The 20,283-nt window shown below is 44.0% G+C and overlaps 1 protein-coding gene across 1 annotated transcript in view; it reads right to left on the bottom strand.

Annotated features, from left to right (window-relative positions):
- The window catches only part of MYO5A (myosin VA), a gene marked incomplete at both ends in the record, with an annotated part of 127,810 nt that overhangs the window by 13,959 nt on the left and 93,568 nt on the right, over positions 1–20,283 (bottom strand). Inside the window, 6 exons of the mRNA XM_080707005.1 lie at positions 5,026–5,119; positions 6,668–6,742; positions 9,978–10,176; positions 13,309–13,389; positions 16,208–16,308; positions 19,289–19,297. Coding sequence (XP_080563131.1) covers positions 5,026–5,119; positions 6,668–6,742; positions 9,978–10,176; positions 13,309–13,389; positions 16,208–16,308; positions 19,289–19,297 — 559 coding nt within the window. The remainder of the gene's footprint in view (positions 1–5,025; positions 5,120–6,667; positions 6,743–9,977; positions 10,177–13,308; positions 13,390–16,207; positions 16,309–19,288; positions 19,298–20,283) is intronic.

Raw genomic sequence — 20,283 nt, 5'->3', positions numbered from 1 at the left:
TTTCATAAATAAAGCTTGTATTTTAAAAGAAAGCTTTATTCTCTTTTTGCAAAAAGAATATTTTTTATTCTGTATAAAAATGTCAGACAAAATTTGCTGTCCTGTCTTTAAAATTTTCTCTTTGCTTTTGAGTTTTTCCTAGAAACTTAAAATCTTTACAAAAACTCACAAATATGGATATCAGCTCAACATAATATTGACTTGTTTAGCAAAATAACCTACTGATTAAAACTTTTCAACTTTTTTTGGTAGAATCTGGATAGTATAATATCTGAAAGAGATAGATCAGGAGACTACCCCATTTTCAAACACTCAAGAGGCCTTGGTGGTTGCTATGGCCTGAATGTCTGTATTTCTCCAAAATTTATGTTGAAACTTAACCCCCAGTGCAACAGTATTAAAACATGGGGCCTTTACAAAATGATTAGGCCATGGCAGCTTCTCCCTTATGGACAGCATTTGTGCTTTATAGAGGGACATAAGAACCAGTTCAGGTGGTTCACGCCTGTAATGTCAGTACCTGGGAGGCTGAGATAGGAGGATCGAAGTTTGAGGACAGCCTCAGCAACACAGTAAGACTCCCAGCAACCTAGCAAAACCATGTTTCAAAAACAAAACAAAACAAAAAAAAACCCAACAACATAAAGAAGGGCTGGGGTGTAGCTCAGTGGTTCCACACAATCCTGTAAGGAACTAGCTAGGCCTTTTGCCTTTCTGTCTCTTCCACCACATGAAGACAGCGCGCGTCCCCTCTGGAGGGTGAGCAGCAGAAACCAGGCCCTCTCCATGCAGTAAGCCTGCAGGCGCCTTGGATTACAACCTCCACCCGCAACGACTGTGAGAAAGTCTGCTGCTTATAAATCTCCCAGTCTGTTATCTCTTAGAGCAGCACCATGTGGGCTAACTTAGCAGTCATTTAGTGCAGTGATTTATCTAATACAGACATCATGCTAGAAAGAGCGGCAGCTAGCTCCATTTTCTAAACTATTTATTCTTTCTAAATTCTTTATAAACTTTAAAGGAAATGATTATTTTATCCTTTTGTCCTGGGGGGGAAAAGATAGCAGCTTTTATATATAAAAAAGGGACTTTAAATAATGCAGAGAGAGAGACCTACAGGGCAGAGGGAGGGAGCGGGAGGACTAGAGGTGGAGACAGTTCAAGTGCGCCATGGCGCGTGCGAAGGGCCACTGCCACGCCACCACCTGCGGGGCAGAGGGCAGTGGGCTGTGGGGGAATGCATGTTTCCTTATCACACGGAATCTATGATGTACAACTGCAATGCACTAAGAAAGTAACTACTGAACATAGCCAAGAAAAAAAAGGAACAAGACCACTTTCAGTTTAACTGACTGATGGACACGGTATCATGCCATCTTCAATCTTAACAACTGGATCAAGGGAAACTACTGTCTGTGACAAGACACAGAATGAAAACAGTAAAAGCAGTAATTATGAATCTCTTCTTGCCCTAAAGCCTATTTTCATTCTATATCACTGGTGTGTTTGACTCAAATAAAATAATAAAATTTACCAATCCATGCATCTGCCAGATTACCATGTTTTACGTAATGAAGAAATGGAGGTAATCTATTTTTAAAGTTTTGCTTCGCCTCACTTTGACACCAGGAAGATCTTAATTTCAGGTTTGATTGAGACCGTTGGAAAAGTTCCTATAAGTAGAGAAAGTCTGTGGAAAATATAATCCCAAAGAGAAATCCGTGTCCCTCAAAGCAGCCTTGGGTTCCAATCCTGCATCTAACTGGACGAGACTTTGGATAAGTCACCTGTGTTTTTTTTCTCTTATGAAGTAATTAAATGATTTCTAGAATACTTTGAGGCCTAAATTTCTTGACTATAAAAGTTGAGATGGAACACCCACTCCTAGATTAAAATATAGCACAAAGCAGATCAGAACTTGAAATGCTCCATTTAGTAATGTAATTTGTTGAAAATGTTGATAAAAAAACTTTCTTGGCTTAAAAAAAAAGTACCCTTAATTAAATGTAGCCTAAAGAAGAAGGCAAGAGTTGTTTTATTTTAAGCCCAAAGGATTTATGTTGCAATATATTTAAAGAAAAATATAAACTTTTTGTTACTAGAAGGTTCTTCGCTGTCCAAAGTTGCCAGTATTTTCTGTGTAACAGGAGATACAGAAATTGAGAGAGAAGTGTTAGAACTGCTTGTGACTTTTATACCCTAACTGAGGCTGGAGCAGGGACCGGGCCCTCAGCAAGTGTCCAAGGCACATGAGTCTGTTTCATTTTTATCTTCTACCTAACCTCTCTTAAGAGGGGTCATCTCGGAGACGAGGGTGGGCCCCCATGAGCAGGAAGAAGGCTTTTGGTCACACAGGATTTAAGACAGTGAATCCTCGCATCAGAAGGATTGCCCCTGAGAGAACGGGCGGGTCCACACCTGGCTGGGTCAGAAAGACGAATGGTTGAGCAAAGATGGGCGGTGATCATCTTTATAAAAACTGTTCGGTATCCAAGGCTTCGGTCTTATTTTCAAGTCACTCCACTATGTCAATCTCTCTCTGACGTAGTGCTTTGTAATCTCTGTCCCCCTTTTCTGCCTTTGTAATAATAAAAATTGTTTAAGCTTAAAATAAAAAAGAAGGATCATATCTCTTTGGTTTAATAATTCAAGATTACCGTCTCATATGCGACTTTAAGTTTATGGTTGTCAGGATAGTTTAACTGAGAAGGGTAATTTCTGATTGTTAATGGCCTAAGATTAGTCATATTTCAAAATATTCTAAGTTGTCTTTAAAAATATACATATCAAATAAAGCCAATTAAAAACTCAAAATAATAGTTGTACTATTTGTCAAAATTAACTAGTGTATGGTATGAGGGTCATTAGGAGTTTAACAAATAATCTCAGAAGTTAATACCTTTAAAATTAGCTTCTTTTGAACAAATATTCTGTTGTCTAATTATCGTTCCATGATATAATTACTGTACAGTTAAGTGTAAGAAGTGTGATTCTGAGGTTCCAAGGTTTTAATGTAATATATAAATCATTAAATGCTAAAGGATTATATATAAAATATGATTACAAAGTAATCTTTCTGATTTCTAAACAAATATTTCAGTATTTTCATGGCCAAGGGAAGAGTGTGTGTGTGTGTGTGTGTGTGTAGGGATTGAACCTAGGGGCATTCTACTTCCAAGCTATACCCCAGACCTATTTTTTTTTTTGGTGGTACTGGGGGTGGAACCCAGTGGCTTTCTACCTCCGGGCTATACTCTCATACCTATTTTATATTTTATTTGGAAACAGGGTCTCACTAAGTTGCTGAGAGCCTCAGTAAGTAGCTGAGGCTGGCTTCAAACCTGTGCGATCCTCCTGTCTCAGCCTCCCAAGTGTGGGATTACAAGCGTGTGCCACCACGCCTGGCATATTGTTTGGTTTTGAAACAGGGTCTTGCTAGGTTGCTGAGAGCCTCACTAAATTTCTAAGACTGGCTCCGAACCTGCAATCCTCTTGTCTCAGCGTCCCAAGTACTGGGATTAAAGGTGTGCACCACCACACCTGGATTTAATATATTTTCAAAGTAGACATCCATGATGCCATGTTCTAAGTGTTTCTGAAACTTATTCACTCAAAAATATTTATGGGAGGATTATTATAGGTCAGACATTATGTTAGGTGGTAGGGAAATAAAGAGAAATAAGAGGTGCCTATGTTCAGAAAGTTCATATTCTATTATGGAAGTCAGCAATTCAAACAGGAAAAATTGCTCAAAACACGACCCAGTGAAAACTCTGGGAGATGTGGCCCACGTGGTAGCGGGCGGGCGGGGCCGTGGGCGTGTCTGGGGCCTGGGGAGGCTCCTCCCGAGGATGTGACTCGCAGAGGACCAGCAAGACTTGAGCAGCAGCAGCAGGAAGGCCAAACAGAAGGAGCAGCTAGTTAGCACAGGGCTGGCGATCCGGGGGATGAGCACCACTGAAGCGCTGATCAGGTACGTCGTCGTGACATCCCAGTGACGAGGACTCTCCACTCTGCACCAAGCAAGACTACAGAGTGGATCCAGAGAGTAAGATGGTGGGCAGGCCGAGTGTGCACCCGTGGTCAGAGCGGTGACAGCTCACACACATCTGCGGCAGCGCTAACGCCAGGGAGCGTCTCTACATCTCCCGAGCAGTGGAGCTGTTAGGATAAGCGCAGAGTCTGGCTTCGTCCTCTTTACTGCCGGATCCTCAGCACCTACACCGTGTCTAGCTCATGGCGGGAACTCAAAAAACACTTAATGAACAAGCTAGGACTCCCTTGTTCACGGTAATAACAACAGATGATATTTGCTTATTTTTCAAGAAAATTTCCTACCATCAGCATTGAGAAAGCGTGAGGTGTTTAAAAATTCATTTCTTTTAGTCATAATTCATATTTTGTTTCTCTTTTCCTCCATCAAACTGAATCCCCTAGAGAACACTCTTATTCCTCTTAGTATCTCTAACAGTAGTATTTAAGAGTAACAACTAAGTTGTATGTGGCATGTACTATGTATAAGGAATAACTCTATTTTTAAATCTCTATCAGCCCATTCAATACTTATAAGCTATATCAGAGCCGTTATCATTCCTACTCAACAAGTGGGAAGACTGAGGCCTGGAGAGGTTTGGTCACTGTCCACTATCAGATGATAGGCAGTGGAAGGACCAAGATTTGAACCCGAGACGCTTGGCTCCTAGACCCACGCTCTTAACCATCTTGCTACACAGTCTCCTACAGTACCTGGCACGTGGGATATATTCTAGATGCTTGCTCAATGAATTATCTCCCTTTGCAAATAATTCTTACACGAAGAGAACATTTTTCCTCAGGTAGAAATGGAAATTTCCACTCCAAAAAGGTTGGTTTTTTGTTGTTGTTGTTTTTACCCCTAATGTTTTTTTTGTTCTCATTTTTGTTTTTATCCCTAATATTAACATGCAAATCTCTTTTAAGTCACTGGTGTAGCAATACACAAGCAAGATTCAGCAACTCTGAAAAAAAAAAAAAAAGTTTAAATACCTTCTAGTTCACCAATTTTTTTGGCAAAAACTTTCAGTTGTTTTTTCAGTTTCCGGACAGTCTTATCCTGTTTTTCTAGTTGTTCCATCAAATCCTAAAGATCAGAATGAGAAATATAACAACATCACATAAAATTAAAACAGGCCTTCTAAAATGTGCCAGGAGAAAGCCGCCAGGATGCAGACAGCACAGTTAGTTTTACATAAAGCTCCAGCGAAGCTTGCTGGTGGAGCCACCACCTGGCTAAAACTGGCTGAAACTGGCAGGCAGGGGAGTTCAGTGACCACGGCAGCCATGTTAAATCACAAGGCAGGGAAATCCTTGCCAGCGTGATGGACAGCAGGCTCCCGTGTCTTCTCCAGCAGCCCCGGGTGAGACAGCGGGTGCTGGTGGGCGTGGTCGCTGCAGCGCAGGGGCTTGTTCAGAGGGACTCAAACATGGATTCTCACGGGTGCACACAGTTCTGTGGGGAGATTTAAGGAAGGACGGCCAGCTCATGTGTGTGGAGCCTTGTGTCTGTGAGGCCTGCCCGTGGAGATGCTAGGGGAGCCCCGAAAGTGAAGATGTTTTGGAAATTAAGAGTTAAGCTGAAAACAATCAGAGCAGGATCAAGGGCAGCGGCTGACCTAGGACCCCAGTGGCGGGCGGCACCCAGCAAATCTTGCAGGTGATAGAGAGAAAAAAGGGGTGACTGGGAATGCTTAATGCAAAAAGAGGAAAAAACCCGGTATAATTATGGGGCATGTACAGAAATGTCTATGTCCACAAAAAAGAATTCTCTGAAATGGCAGGCACAGTTAGAAACTCAACTATTAAAATGGACAAAGCAGTCCCAGAAAGAGCAGAAAGAAGTCGGGTTTGGTGGTGCACACTTGTGATCCCAGTACTTGGGAGGTCGAGATAGGAGGATCGCAGATTTGAGGCTAGCCTCGGCTACTTAATGAGGCCTCTGCAGCTTAGTGAGACCCTGCCTCAAAGTAAAAAATGAAAAATAGGACTAGGAGTGTGGCTTGGGTGTAGAAGGCCCTGGGTTTCATCTCTAGTACTGCAAAAAGAAAAGAAAAAGAAAGAAAGAAAAGAAAAAAGGGAAGGGAGGGAGGGAGGGAGGGAGGAGGGGGGGAGGGAGGGAAGCTGGAGAAGGGGATGATGCAGTGGCCGGTGATGTCTGTGGCTGACGCTGAGGTTATGGAGAACGCGTTTACAGATATGAGCAACACGCACAGTCCTGTGTAAGCGGGAGCTGCTTCAGGCGCACACCCGTGGGGTGGAGGGAACAGCTGCTAACACCTCAGTGCTCGGCTCCATCCTGGAGCTTCCTTTCCGTTCGTGGCAGGCCTGGGGACTGAACCCAGGGCCCCACCTGGGCCGGGCGAGGGCTCCCTCACGGAGCCACAGGCCCAGAGCGCTTTATTTGACCTTTCAAACCACGGCTTGCTTCCATCACACTGTAAGTCTCGTGTTAATAACAAATCAGCGTGACAATGGACACAGGACACTCACGGGTGAGGCGTCACTCGAAAGGCAGCTGTGGGAGAAACAGGTTTGGTAAAGTGTTGAAGAGACTTCCTGGGGGGAGGCAGCCGCCCTTCAGTTACAGAGAGCTAAAAGTAGCGAGGAAGAGGAAGCTCTGTGTTTTACATACAATCATCCGTCTGTAAAGTGAGATCCGGCATGACTGATACTTCTTAGGCTCATCTGCATATAATTCCTCAAAATACTGAAAAAACAGGCATAAGGGACATTGTTTACCCCTCCTGTCTTGGAGGGGATGCCACCTCTCAGCAAAATCAATTTTAAGGTCTTCTAAAGCACAAATCATGAAAATGTATTCAGAAAGCTCTGGTTTGTCACTTGCTATTTTCTCATATAGACCATTTTAACTAAATATTCACATTCTTTTCTTTTTTTGGTCCTGGGGATTGAACTCAGAGGCATTCTATCTCCTAGCTACATCCCAGCCCTATTTTATTCTTTTAATTTTAAAGCAGGGTCTTGTTGGTTGACAGGAGCCGGCTCTCAGAGGCTTTTTTTTTGGTGGTACTAGGGATGGAACCTTTCTACCTCGGGGCTACACTCCCAGACCTATATTTTATTTGGAAACAGGGTCTCTTGAGCCCGCGCGGCTGGCTTCGAACCTGCGCGATCCTCCTGCCTCCGCCTCCCAAGCGCGGGGATGACAAGCGTGCCCACCACGCCCGGCTCTCAGATATTTTTTGCCCTCAGCCTCGGCAAGGGCAGGGAAGGAGAACAGGAGGGAGTTGGAGTGAGTGGCTGCTCTGCTGCCGCCCGGCGCTGGGCCTTCCTTCCCTGGCAGCCTGTGAAGCCTTCACTGGAGGGGGAAACAGCAGCCCTGGGTCTGTGCTGGGGCTGGAGGAGGGGGCAGGCGTCTGGAGGAGGGGGGCAGGCGTCGTGCCAGGCTGAGTTCCCAAGAGCATGCAGCCCGGGCTCACTGCGCTTCGACGCTCTGCTCACGGGCCTCCCCGGAAACGCACAGCTGAGGCTCAGGAGCCAACGGCGTTTGAAAAGGTCCATTATTAAACACACGGAAGTCTGAATCCTCCCCGAGCCGGTCGGTGCAGTAAGGGGGGAAGGCACTGATCTACAGGTGCTCCCCAGTACCGGACTCGGTAACCACAGGGGCTCTTTCAGGAAGGGGGGCTCGTTTTATTTTTATGTTAACTAGGAAAAATTGCCCAGAAAATTAATATTGCAGACAGGTTGCAAGGGAAATGCTTGATGGACTTAGTGAGCAGCTCGGGCATCTGTCACCCAAAAGCATCTTTATTTCATAGATTCACCTTGTATTTTATGACAATCACTTATAAGCACAGAATTTGTATGCTGATCAATCAATATTATTGAGTATATTTATCAATTTTTAGTCATCAAAGCATTGTTAGTTTAAGCAACAGTATACTTGACAGTAATAAAATAAATTTCAAATATATATCATGATTCAGAAGAATTTTTCCACAAAAAAACAAGATTTTAGTTACTTTGGAAAGAGTCCAAATTCCACCCTCTTCCTCCCTCTTATTCTCACCAGAGAGCCTCACACATTAGACAGACTGCAGCAACAACAACAACAAAAAAAACCCTCTAGATTTCGCTTTTTATCTATATAAAAAATGGTTGAAGTCAGGTGTGGTGGTGCACACTTGTCATCCCAGTACTTGGGAGGCGGAGTCAGGAGGATCACAGTTCATGGCCAGCCTCAGCTACTTAGTGAGGCTCTCCACAACTTAGTGAGACCCTGTTTCAAAATAAGGAATAAAAAAAAATAGGGCTGGGGGTGTAGCTTGGAGGAAGAATGCCCCTGGGCTTAATCCCCAGTACCAAAAAAAAAGAAAGAAAGAAAGCAAAGGAAAAAAGAAAAAAGATTGATTAAATTACATTGAAAAACTATCTGTAATGAAAAGTATCACTAATAGAGTAATGGAGAGATGTTTCAGATTGTTATATTTTCTTTTTTTTCTTTTTTCTTTTTGGTGGTACTGGGGTTCCTGGAAGCCCTTCTACCTCTGGGCTACACTCCCAGACCTATTTTATATATATAGTTTTGAAACAGGGTCTCTTACGCCAGCGCGGCTGGCTTCGAACCTGTGTAATCCTCCTGTCTCTGCCTCCCAAGTGCGGGGATTAAAAGTGTGTGACACCACACCCAGCATAGATTGTTATATTTTCAAAGAAAATTAAAACTATTTTATTACAGATCATTAAAAACTTCAATAACAGCTGGGCATGGTGTCACACGCTTGTAATCCCAGCATTTGGGAGGCTGAGACAGGCGGATTGCAGTTTGAGGACAGCCTCAGCTACTTAGTGAGGCCTTTGCAACTCAGTGAGACCCTGTTTCAAAATGAAATATAAAAAATAGGGCTGGGAGCGTAGGTCAGAGGTAGAATGTCTCTAGGGTCCATCCCAGTACTTACAAAAAAAATAAAATCCTTTTAAGTCCTAAAAAATTTCTCAAAATCAGGCTTTTATACAAAAATATAAAATTGTCTTTTGATTATTTTTAATGCAATAAATATATGTCACATTTTGACATATTTGAATAAATATATGTCATATTTTGCAAATATGTAATAAAAACTAGGATGTGACTGAAAAATAAATAGTAAAAAATGGTAAAAAAAAAAACAGCACAAAAGAAACAGGAAAAAGAAAAATAAACTTGCACTACATACCAGTGTTCAAAATCTGGGGAAAAAAATTCTTCATTTATTGTGCAAGTTCTACTTAGAAGAATAAAAACTGGCAGGGCACAGTGGCATACGCCTGTAATCTCAGTAACTTGAGAGGCTGAGATGGGAGGATCGCAGGTTCAAAGTCAGTCTCAGCACCGTAGTGAGGCTCTCAGCGACTTATCAAGACCCTACTTCTGTACAGCCCTGCTTTCAATTCCCAGCAACACACACACACACACACACACACACACACACACACACACACACGCACACACACGAAACCGAGTAAGTCTGAGTGCTGACTCCCTCCTGCTTGTCCTGGGTGCCCCACCAGCAGTACAAAAGCCCCTGCTAGGTTCCGTGGAGCCTGCCTGGCTTCCGCGCTCAGCCGTCTCGTCCGTGACAGACAGAGGCTGAGACCGACAGGCTGAGACGGCCGTGGTGGTAGCCCTGGGGGACCAAAATGAACAGAGCTGCCCGGCTCTGAGGCGGCCACATGGCACGTCTCCTGCAGGCAGAATCCCTAGGCGCGGTGGAAGAGGAGGGCATCCCGAGCCTCAAGACCCCTGTGTGGTGCGCGGCTCTCGTCCACACCCTCCCAGTTAAGCAGGAGCACGTGAGCACCTAGCGGCCCAGGCACTTTCCCACCGCCGCCGCTCATCCTCTCTCTACCCTCCTCTGGCGCAGGGCAGGAGAGCCGGCGGAGTCCTCCCCAGCCAGGGGCGGCTGTGCTCGGGGGTGGCCCGGCGGCGGCTCCCTTACCAGGTTCTCGTTGGTGAGCCGCGTGATCTCGTGCTGCAGGCTGGCCTCGATGCGGGCCTCGGGGGGCAGCTGCAGGTTCTGGGCCAGCAGCTGCTGCTGCCGGTTGTTCTCCTCCTTCAGGCTCTGGATCTCCCCGCGCAGGGCCTCCGCCTCGTTTTCGTGGCTCCTTTTCTGTGACTGCAGCTGGGATTCCAGCAGCCTGCAGAGAAGCCACCAGGGGAGAAGCGGAGATGACGCCAGGGTCTGTCCTGGCGTCCCGAGCACTCGCCCGCCTCGCAAAGGGAGGACTGGAACGCACTCAAGTATCCCGTCTTCTCTTACTTGATAACGCCAAGAAAGCAAGGCGAGGACCAGGATGGAGACTCCGCTCTCACCCTGGAGCCTTCCTGACCCGTACGGATTTCCAGAGGGTATAAGAGGCAGAAGAGTTTCAGTCCTTTTAAAAAATTAACAGGACCCAAGGCTTAAAATCATCAATGAAGCCAGGTATAGTGGCGCATGCCTGAATCCCAGTGCTTGGGAGGCTGAGCCAGGAGGACCACAGGCTCCAGGCCAGCCTCGGCAAGTACCGAGACTCAGCAACCGAGGGAGACTGTGTCAAAATAAAAACGGAAACGGGTGGGGATGTAGCTAAGAGGTAGAATGCCTCTGGGATCATTTCCCAATACCACACCATAAATAAAATAAAAAGCAGTAAGAAGACCTCGCTTTAATCTGACTCACTATATTACAAACTAGAATTTAAGTTGGTAAAGACGGCATCATTGCCGTAAAATGACTCTGTACTACAAAGTGTAAGTTACAAACCTCAAATTTAAGTATGGACCTCTGAGGATTATAATCACAAATTCCAAGAAGAGAGTAGGGCCAGAGTACCATTTTCATATTCTATTCTCTCTTAAGGACAAAAAGACTGGGACCCTACTCTAAAATTATACTAACTTACTCAAATTCAGACATAGAGTTCTATAATTTCATATATATATGTACATACATATACATACAGACACACATATATATATATTTCACATTTATTATCGTCTTTGTCTCCATAAGCTTATATATCAGAAAAAGAATCCTAACAAGACAAAGTTTTATTTTTAATTTTTATGTTTTTGTGATACTGGTAATTGAACCCAGGGAAGCTCTACCACTGAGCTACAGCTCCAGCCCTTTTGATTTTTTGTTTGTTTGTTTTGTTTTGGTGGTACTGGGGTTCCTGGAAGCCCTTCTACCTCCGGGCTACACTCCCAGACCTATTTTTACATTCTTTTTAATTTGGAAACAGGGTCTCCTAAGCCAGCTTGCGCGGCTGGCTTCGAACCTGCGTGATCCTCCTGTCTCTGCCTCCCAAGCGCGGGGATTACAAGCGTGCGCCACCATGCCCGGCTCAGCCCTTTTGATTTTTAATTAACTAATTTTTTATGACGCCAGGAATGGAACCCAGGAACATTCTCCCTCCGAGCCCTGTTTTTTACTACACCCCTAGCCTTGCTCTTTAGCCTTTACTCTGAAACGGGCTCTAAGTTGCGGAGGGCCTCACTAAGAGGCTGAGGCTGGATGAGAACCTGCGATCCTCCTGTCTCCGCCTCTCTAGTTCTGGGATGACAAACATGCGCCACCACGCCCAGCTTAGTTCTCTTTTTGAAGCAGGTTTTGCTAAGTTGCCCAGATTGGCCTCGAACTTGAGACCCTCATATCTCAGCCCCCCAAACTGAGATTACGGGCACAGGCCACCACAACTGGCTCCACAAATGGCTTTAGAAGTATTAATAATTCTACGTTAATAATGTAGTACACTGATAATATAACAAATATTATAACCATCGTGTCATATAATAATTATAATAAATATTATTTACTAATGAGATTTTAGAAGTATTACTGGAGTAATGAGCAACATGCGGCCAGCTGCCGGCTGTGCCCGTAGTGGACCTGCACGCTGGCAGTTAGGACTCCGGGGAGTCAGAGGACCTTATTTTATTTCTGTGGGGGAGCAGTACTGGGGACAGAACTCAGGACGTTCTACTCCGAGCTCCACCCCAGCCCTTGGTTCGTTTTGAGACAGGGTCTTGTTACATTGCTGAGTGCCTCACTAAGTCGCCGAGGTTGGCCTCAAACCTGCGATCCTCCTCGCTCGGCCTCCCAAATACTGGGATTACCGGCATGCACTGCCGCTCCTGGCAAGAGATCCAGAGCATTTCCCCTTCACTGTGCAGTCCCTACCTTAATACTCACCCTTTCCCAAATACAAAAGTCAGGGATGGCTAAGGACTAACTGACAAGGAGAACGAAAGAGAATTATTTCATTCTATTGCCTTGGTTGCCAACTGCTGGGTAAAATTTAACGATGCCATTGTAAGCAAACTGTTAACCGCCAGCTAAAAATATTTTAGTGATTACACAATTTCAAATGGATTTGAACTGATGATACCTTAAAGTTAGTGACAGTGGTAGATGGTTAGAACAAGTAAAGCAGAATAAGAGGAAACCCCCTGAACAGTGTATTAAGTGTTTTAAAATTTTAATAAATAAATGGAATTCTATGAGATTTTTAAAAACAAATATGATTAGAACAGCCAAGTATCTACATTAGAAAGATGTTGCCGTTTCACTTTTAGTCTCTTTCATCTAAATATACTTAACGTGTTGACTTTGGGTAGTCATTCTGAACTGCAGTAATGGAGGAAATCTTACTTACTGTCTTATCCATTTGAATTTCACAATAACTATGTAGAATGTCAAATCATGTGCTTGATACTGCTTTTAAGCAGCATACAAATAGATAAGAAAGTATCCTCACTGCCACAGGCACATGTATCTTGTGGATTAATCTTTATTTGAAGCAAGAAGCTGTTACCTAGGTATTAGTCCTTCTATCCCAATAATGTGTGCTCTACTTGAAAGTTTTTAAAATCTTTTTTAAAAAAATCACAGCGAACCCCACTAATAAGCTCTACAACTAATACATGTTAATAAAAATAGAATATGTAAAAATATTTAAATGTATTTCCACTGTATATGATCACAGAATACTTGAAACAAGATTTTGTTTTCCTCTCAACTTCTTCTAGACACTCAAACTATCGGTAGCATCCTTTACTTATTGGAAGAAACTTCCATACTCACCATGAACCACTTTTAGCTTCAACAGCATCTTTTAGTGGAACAGGTTTTGAGTATGTGTCTGGCTAAATGTTCTAGGTTTTGTTGAAGCTAATTTACTCAGGGAGACCATTAATGCAAAAGAAACCAGAGAGTGAAAGCCCCAGACACTGTTAGTAAGAAAACAACACGTTAGGAACATTCCATTTTGAGGAGACAAAATAACCTGTTGGCTTGTTTTAACCCTTCGTAAACCAGCCACAGCTCTCCATCCTCATTCAACTCACGGCAATCCATGGCGGACGGTCTTCACGCAAATGAAACAATGCAAAACACAAAGGAATACACGATGGCAATGAGATGACGGTGGTCACGAGCAGCGCACGGTGTCTCCATATTTTATAATGAGCAGGATTAAGACATTACCACAAAATTATATTTGGTTACTTTTTTAAAAAAAATGGGTAACATGTAATACCACATATAAACAAGTAGAAATTGAAGTGAAATAGCCAAAAAATCTAGAGCTACTTTCCCTAAAGAAGTGGATGAAAACGTGAGAAAGAGACTCTGTAACACTTTATTCGGCAGGCTGAATGCTCTTATGTGCCAGGCACTAGACTGGAGCCATGACGGTCAGGACGAGAGCTCCAGGCGCTGTTTTCGTGCAGCAATCTTCACAATCTACTTCAAAATGGAGCTTTAAGTCTCCTGGGTAAGGGCTTATTTTGGCTTAATAAAATCTGATTCACCATTCAAGAGTTCATTTTAAAAATTCTTATAGGAGCCGGGCGTGGTGGCACACCTTTGTAACCCCAGTACTTGGGAGGTTGAGCCAGGGGGATTGCAGGTTTGCGGCCAGCCTCAGCTACTTAGTGAGACCCCTTTTCAAAATAAAGGATAAAAATGATTTGGGGGTGTTGTTTGGAGGTAGAATGCCCCTGGATTCAATCCTCAGTACCACCAAAATAAATAAATAAATAAATTTTTATAGGAACAACATAATTAAGACTATGTCCAAAATATTCAGCTTTGATGACATGATTTAAATATATTTTGTAAAAATTAATTTTAAGATCTAGAGAAACTACCTTTATATTAGAATTGTGTCACATTTTATAAAATGTGTAATAGGTAATAAATAATAACAGATGATAATGGCAAAGTTGGCAATAGTTTTTCTACCTAGGATATAAACATAACTATGTGCGTGTTTGCCAAGCGTCAGGTGCTACTCTACACCTCTCCACGGTTCCTCTCTGTCACCGAGTCCTCCCAGCCTCCCGGCGTGTGCCGCTCGCCACGCTGCAGAAGAAGGCTGGGGAGCGGCGGGAGGCCGGCGTGGCCACACAGCGGTGGGCCGCGGGTTCCAGAACTGCCTGACTCCAGAGCCCGGCCGGCTTCTGTGCTTGCTCTTGCTATCCTTTTGATGCTACGTTTACATAACACAAATTTGAGACACCTACTCTGACAGGATGAGCTCAGCTCACACACCTCGCCTGAATACAGACCCATAGGCCAGCTGCCCAATGGATTTCTTCCTTGAAGGCATCCTGGTTCCTTACATTCAATTTGCACCTCACCTCGCCCTCTCCTCACGACTGTGAAATGGCCTCACCATATCCCATCCAGGAGCTACAGTACACCGCGGGCTTCCCTGTTCTCCGCCCACACCGCTCATACGCCACGAGACTGCTGTCCTCAGCTTACGGATCTTCCAAAGGGCCCCTCTCCCTCCATCCCGACGGCCACGAGCAGGTGCAGTCGCTGTGTCTGTAAAAGCTGCTAAGCGGTCTTCACGCAGCAGCCTTGTCCCACTGCCACCTACTCGCTACTGTAATGCAAGGATGGCTTTCTACACCCAAAGCTCTTCACATCATTCTCCTGCTTAAAACCTTTCAGTGGCTTCCATATCCTGAGACTAAAACCCAAACTCTCGGCTATCACATGGCAACTATAATCTCTAGAGCAAGGACTACCTTTATCCTGCTTACCCCGAGGCGGCAGAGTGAGGCATGAAGGAAGCTCACCGTACGGGTCGGGTGCCTAAACAGCTGGATGGATGGTGAGCAGTGTACACAGCCCTTCCTGTGACAGCATATTCTTAGATACGAAGATATTTAGAGTTTATAATCAAATTACAATTTAGGTGTAATCAAATGTTTTTGTTCATGGTACTGGAGAATGAGCCCAGAGGCATTCTATCTCTGAGATATACCCCCCCACCCCAATTTTTATTTCTTATTTGGAAAAAAGGTCTCCCTAGATTAATGAGTCTCACTACTTGCTGAGGCTGTCCTCAAACCTATGATCCTCCTGTCTTAGTCTCCCAAGTACTGGGATTATAGGTGTGAGCTACCACTCCTGGCCTTAATCAAATGCTTTTATAAGCATTCTCCATCCTTGTCTATAGAAGTAGATGGGAAGTATTTTACTTTTTATATGGCAAAAAACTTTAGTTTGCAAAGATTCTATGTATAACAATCCTGACACTAAGCATCATGAAACCGAGACTGAACACTGATATCTCTCCCTCTCTACACACACACACACACACACACACACACACACACACACACACACACTTTTTCTGTGACCATCACTGGCCATGTTCTCCTAAAGTGTTCTAGTATCATATGTTCTTTTAAGTTTATTCAGCAGTACGAAGGCTTTAAGAGGAGGGGTGGCAGTAAGGCTGAAGGGAATCCTAAAACGAGCCTTTGTTCTCCACTCTAAAGTCCTAAAACTCTCCTGGAGTGACATGGTCAACGCTGGTGCAATTCTACACATCTCCTCGCTCCTCTCCACACTGAGTTTGAATTACTAAAAACATCAGTTGCCACTGCCCACCTTCCAAACACCATCCTGAATACCTCTACTATGAAAGGGACACCTGGGTTTTCTTCTCAAGGCCAAGACCTTACATATACAAAAAGATCTTCCCTGACACTCATCAAGAATACAACTAATATTATAAATGGGATTTTCACTGGAATTACCCAGAAACCTTGGGTTCTCACTTAAGATCTGCTGATGTCTAATGAAGCAATGAATAGCCAGAGGCCGACTTAAAAACTACAGACAGTGTCGTAAAGCCAGAAAGGACGAAGGGAGGATCGGCTTACCTATTTGTTTCTTTCAAACCAATGTATGCTTGTGCTATTTCACCTTTATCTTTCATTTTTTGTACATCTTCCAAAAGTATTGTGGAATCTGTCATTGTATTCTGAAAGGAGAAATGACATATTTCCACATTAAGACTCAACTCAAAAGCTTTACAACACATCTAACATATTTCTTCCCCCAGCTGGGGGATCATGCGTTTTTCCATGCCTGTGTTCATCCGAGCATCAGCCCTGCTCTGTGTGAACGGAGAGCTGGGGACCGTCAATCCCTCCCCTGAGAACTCCTAACGCTACAGAGAACCACTGCCTGTGAACAGCATCGCTGATGAGCAATATGTGTTCTAATATATATATTATATAAAGAACATTAGAAAAATAACCAGCCAACAATTTAAGGGCATACACACACCCATTCTTTTCATTATTTTCTGACCATTAAAATGAAACAAATACCCAATAAAAGATTGAAAGTTTGACATAAAGCTCATTTTTTAATTTAAAACTCAGGTCAAAGAAGGTAGTGTTCAGATTACATGCTTTAGCAAAATAAAAACTTTTCCCATTTTTTTTAGAATATGTATATGTGTGTGTGTATCAGTGTGTATATATATATATATATATACATATATAAATACACAGACACACATATATATGACTTCTAACTCATCTTTCCCATATATATGAAAGATTATATATATTACATATATGAATGATTTAGATCCTTTTAAAAATACCTACCATCTGTTGGGTTGCTATTTAATTCTTTGTGTATATGGTACTAGGGATTGAACTCAGGGGGATTCTACCTCCAAGCTACACCTTCAGCCCCATTTATTTTGAAACAAGGTTCAGTAGGTTGTGCAGGACTTCGCCACATTGCTGAGGCTGGCCCCAACCTGCGATCCTCCTGTCTCAGCCTCCCAGTACCGGGATTACAAGCGTGTCACCATGTCTGGCTTATTTATTTCCTCCCTCTGGTATGGTATAGTATAGTATATGAGCTTCTGAAGTAATATCTGACAAGTCACAACTACTAATGACTTTATTTAAAAAGAACTTTTTTGCCAGTGTTTTAATTTCCTTTCCCCTTTTGGTCTGGTCTAATTTGTCGAACACTCACGTGGTAGTGGGGATCACACCCCAGAACACTCTGCCTCCGGGCCACGCCCAGCTCCTTTCAGCTTTTCTTTTGAAACAGGACCTGGCTAAGTCGCCGCGGGTCTGCCTCTCGGCGTCTGAGCCAGGCCTGGCCCTGCGAGCCTCTGTCCTGGGTGGCAGGTGCACCGCCCTGCCTGGCTCAGCCTCACAGCCTTGCTTCTGCCCGGCCACTTCGTCTCTTTAGAGGATGGCAGAACAGATATAACCAGATGTAACCCCTGCTCTAGGGCTCCTAAGTAACCACAAGCTTACAAATCAAGGTCTGTTCTATTTTTTAGTTAGTATATGTCAGAACCTTTGTGTGTGTGGCACTGGGATAGAACCCAGGGGCATTCGACCTCCAAGCTCCACCTCAAGCCCTATTTTACTTTTCATTTGAAACAGGGTCTCACTGAGTTGCAGAGGGCCTCACTAAGTAGCGGAGGCTGTCCTTGAACCGCGATCCTCCCGTCTCAGCCTCCCAAGTGCTGGGATTACAAGCGTGCGCCACCACGCCCGGCTATGTCTGATCCTTTAACCAGCCTATTTGTTCTAAAGTCAGGTCTCACAGTGAAGTGAACTTAATAGAATCCACTTCAAATACCAAGATCTTAGAGACCAGCTCCAAGACAACTTTAATGCCAACTAGAGGCTTACAAGTACTTGTTTCGAATTTCAGAAATGTTCTTGAAAAATAAAAAAATCCCACTTTCCTCCGAATGCTATCCTTTTGTGGTTACAAAAGATAACCAACTATAATTTGATAAATGCTCTTATAAAAGAGCTTATGGTTTACTGAATTTAAAAATATTTCCTACAAATGCCACATACTTTATAAATATTTAGTACATATTTTACAGAATTTTTATCCTTGAAAGAAAAAAATCTTTCTATAAAGGGCCATTCTCAGATTTTTTTTTTTTTTTTTTTTTTTTGTGGTACTGGGGAACCTGGAAACCCTTCTACCTCCGGGCTACGCTCCCAGACCTATTTTTATATTTTTATTTGGAAACAGGGTCTCCTAAGCCAGCGAGACTGGGTTCGAACCTGCATGATCCTCCTGTCTCCGCCTCCCAAGCGTGGGGATTATAAGCGAGTGCCACCACGCCCAGCCATTCTCAGATTTTTAAGATACATAAGTAATAACTTTCAAAGAACCAAGACTCCACACCAAGTTATGATGCATGCATGCCCTAGTAGCAGAGGACTTGCATAGAGTGGTTTGGAGTGAGGTGACGTGGTCTAACTAGTTGATCCAAAGGAGAGAGGCGTCCAGCTGTGCTGGGGAACAAGCAGTGGTTCTTGGCCATCTATGGCCTCAGCTAAGAGGTGGTGGAGGGCATGGATCAGACTTGGACCACCAGCTTCAGGGAGCTCCTGACTATGCTGCCCAGTCGGCCTCCCCCAAGACAGTGAGTAGATACTCTGAAAGAGTGGTACCGTGCACGAAACCCCAACAATATCTTTTACTCAATAACTGAAAACAACATGTAGCAGAGAAATTCGACTCTGCAGCCTGATCGGGAGTCACTTCCCGTGTGGCTGTGATCGCGTGCTCAGGGAGATGTAAGTGGCAGCAAAGGCGTTCGGTCAGGAACGGCTCCTCAGCTTCCTCCTCACCCTGCGTGGGTAGCGCCCCGAGTCTGACGGCTAGAGGGAGCTCGGCAAAGCCGCGCCCCTGCACGTGCTCCACCTAAAGGATTCCCTTCCCCATTCGTGTATGGCTTACCACTACTACAGTGAGTTAGACGGCCTGGAGAGCTCTCTGTGATCTAGGCTGGAACCTACTACAACTACTGAATTCAAATAGAGAATGAATCTGTAAATAATAAATAGGCTTGGTGGTCAGAAAGCATCAACTGCACATACTGGGGGGAAATCTTGTAAATAAAAGTTAGGATTAAATAAAAATATTCACTAAAAATTGAAAAACATTATAGTTACCTTGTCATCCTGAAAATCACAAGTTAGCAGGCACAAAAAAATAACAAAGAAAACAATAAATCTTTAGTTCCATGAATAAATTCTATCAATGAATTCCCGTCATAACAGGTAAAAGCTGGCCCAAACAACCACGAATCATTTCTCCTAAAAGTTACTCTGTAAATAAATTAATATTCATGGAATTGGCATAAGGTGGACATTAATGTATATTTAAGTGATGGAAACTCTTATTTCTCAGGGACATATGCTTGAAACTCTTGAGTTGCTTGGTTTTTCTGGTTGTCAAGTACTTTTGAGTATGTGAGTACCCTTCTGTTAATGTACATGGCTGAGACCTTTATCTTGGGTCTGCCACTCTTACGGCAATGGTCCACTAGGAGGACGCTGACCTCAGAGAAGTCTCCCGGAACTCTCTGGAGGTGGAGCAGATGAACCAGACCCAGCTGGGCGGATCATCTCCTAGCTCACTGGGTGCTGCTCACCACTACCTTGCAAAGGAGTTAGGAAAATCCGATCTCTGAATATCACTGAGTGGGACAAATAGCCCGAGGGGCTTGGAAGGTCTCCATCGGGGTCCCGGGCATTTTCTAGGAGGGGACAAGATGTGTGGGCGAAGAGCTGGGTGAACAACGACCTTGGATGGACAGGGCCGGCCCGTCAGGAGCAGAGTAGTGGCCACCGTTGTTACGTGGGTTTGAGCTGGGTGAGTGTGTGGTACCAGAACCATGTGCTCTGCTAACTGCATTTTTTTTTTTTTTTTTTGGTGGTACTGGGGGTGGAACCCAGAGGCTTTCTACCTCCAAGCTATACTCCTAGACCTTTTTTTTTTTTAATATATATTTTGTTTGGAAACAGGGTCTCACTAAGTTGCTGAAAGCCTCACTAAGTAGCAGAGGTTGGCTTCGAACCTGCGCGTCCTCCTGTCTCAGCCTCCCAAGCGCGGGGATTACGAGCGTGCCCACCGCGCCCGGCTTAACTGCATTATTTTTATGTCC

The sequence above is a fragment of the Muscardinus avellanarius genome, assembly GCF_963383645.1.
Source record: "Muscardinus avellanarius genome assembly, chromosome: 12".
In the NCBI taxonomy this organism is placed as follows: domain Eukaryota; kingdom Metazoa; phylum Chordata; class Mammalia; order Rodentia; family Gliridae; genus Muscardinus; species Muscardinus avellanarius.
This window is presented reverse-complemented; position numbering and strand designations above follow the sequence as displayed.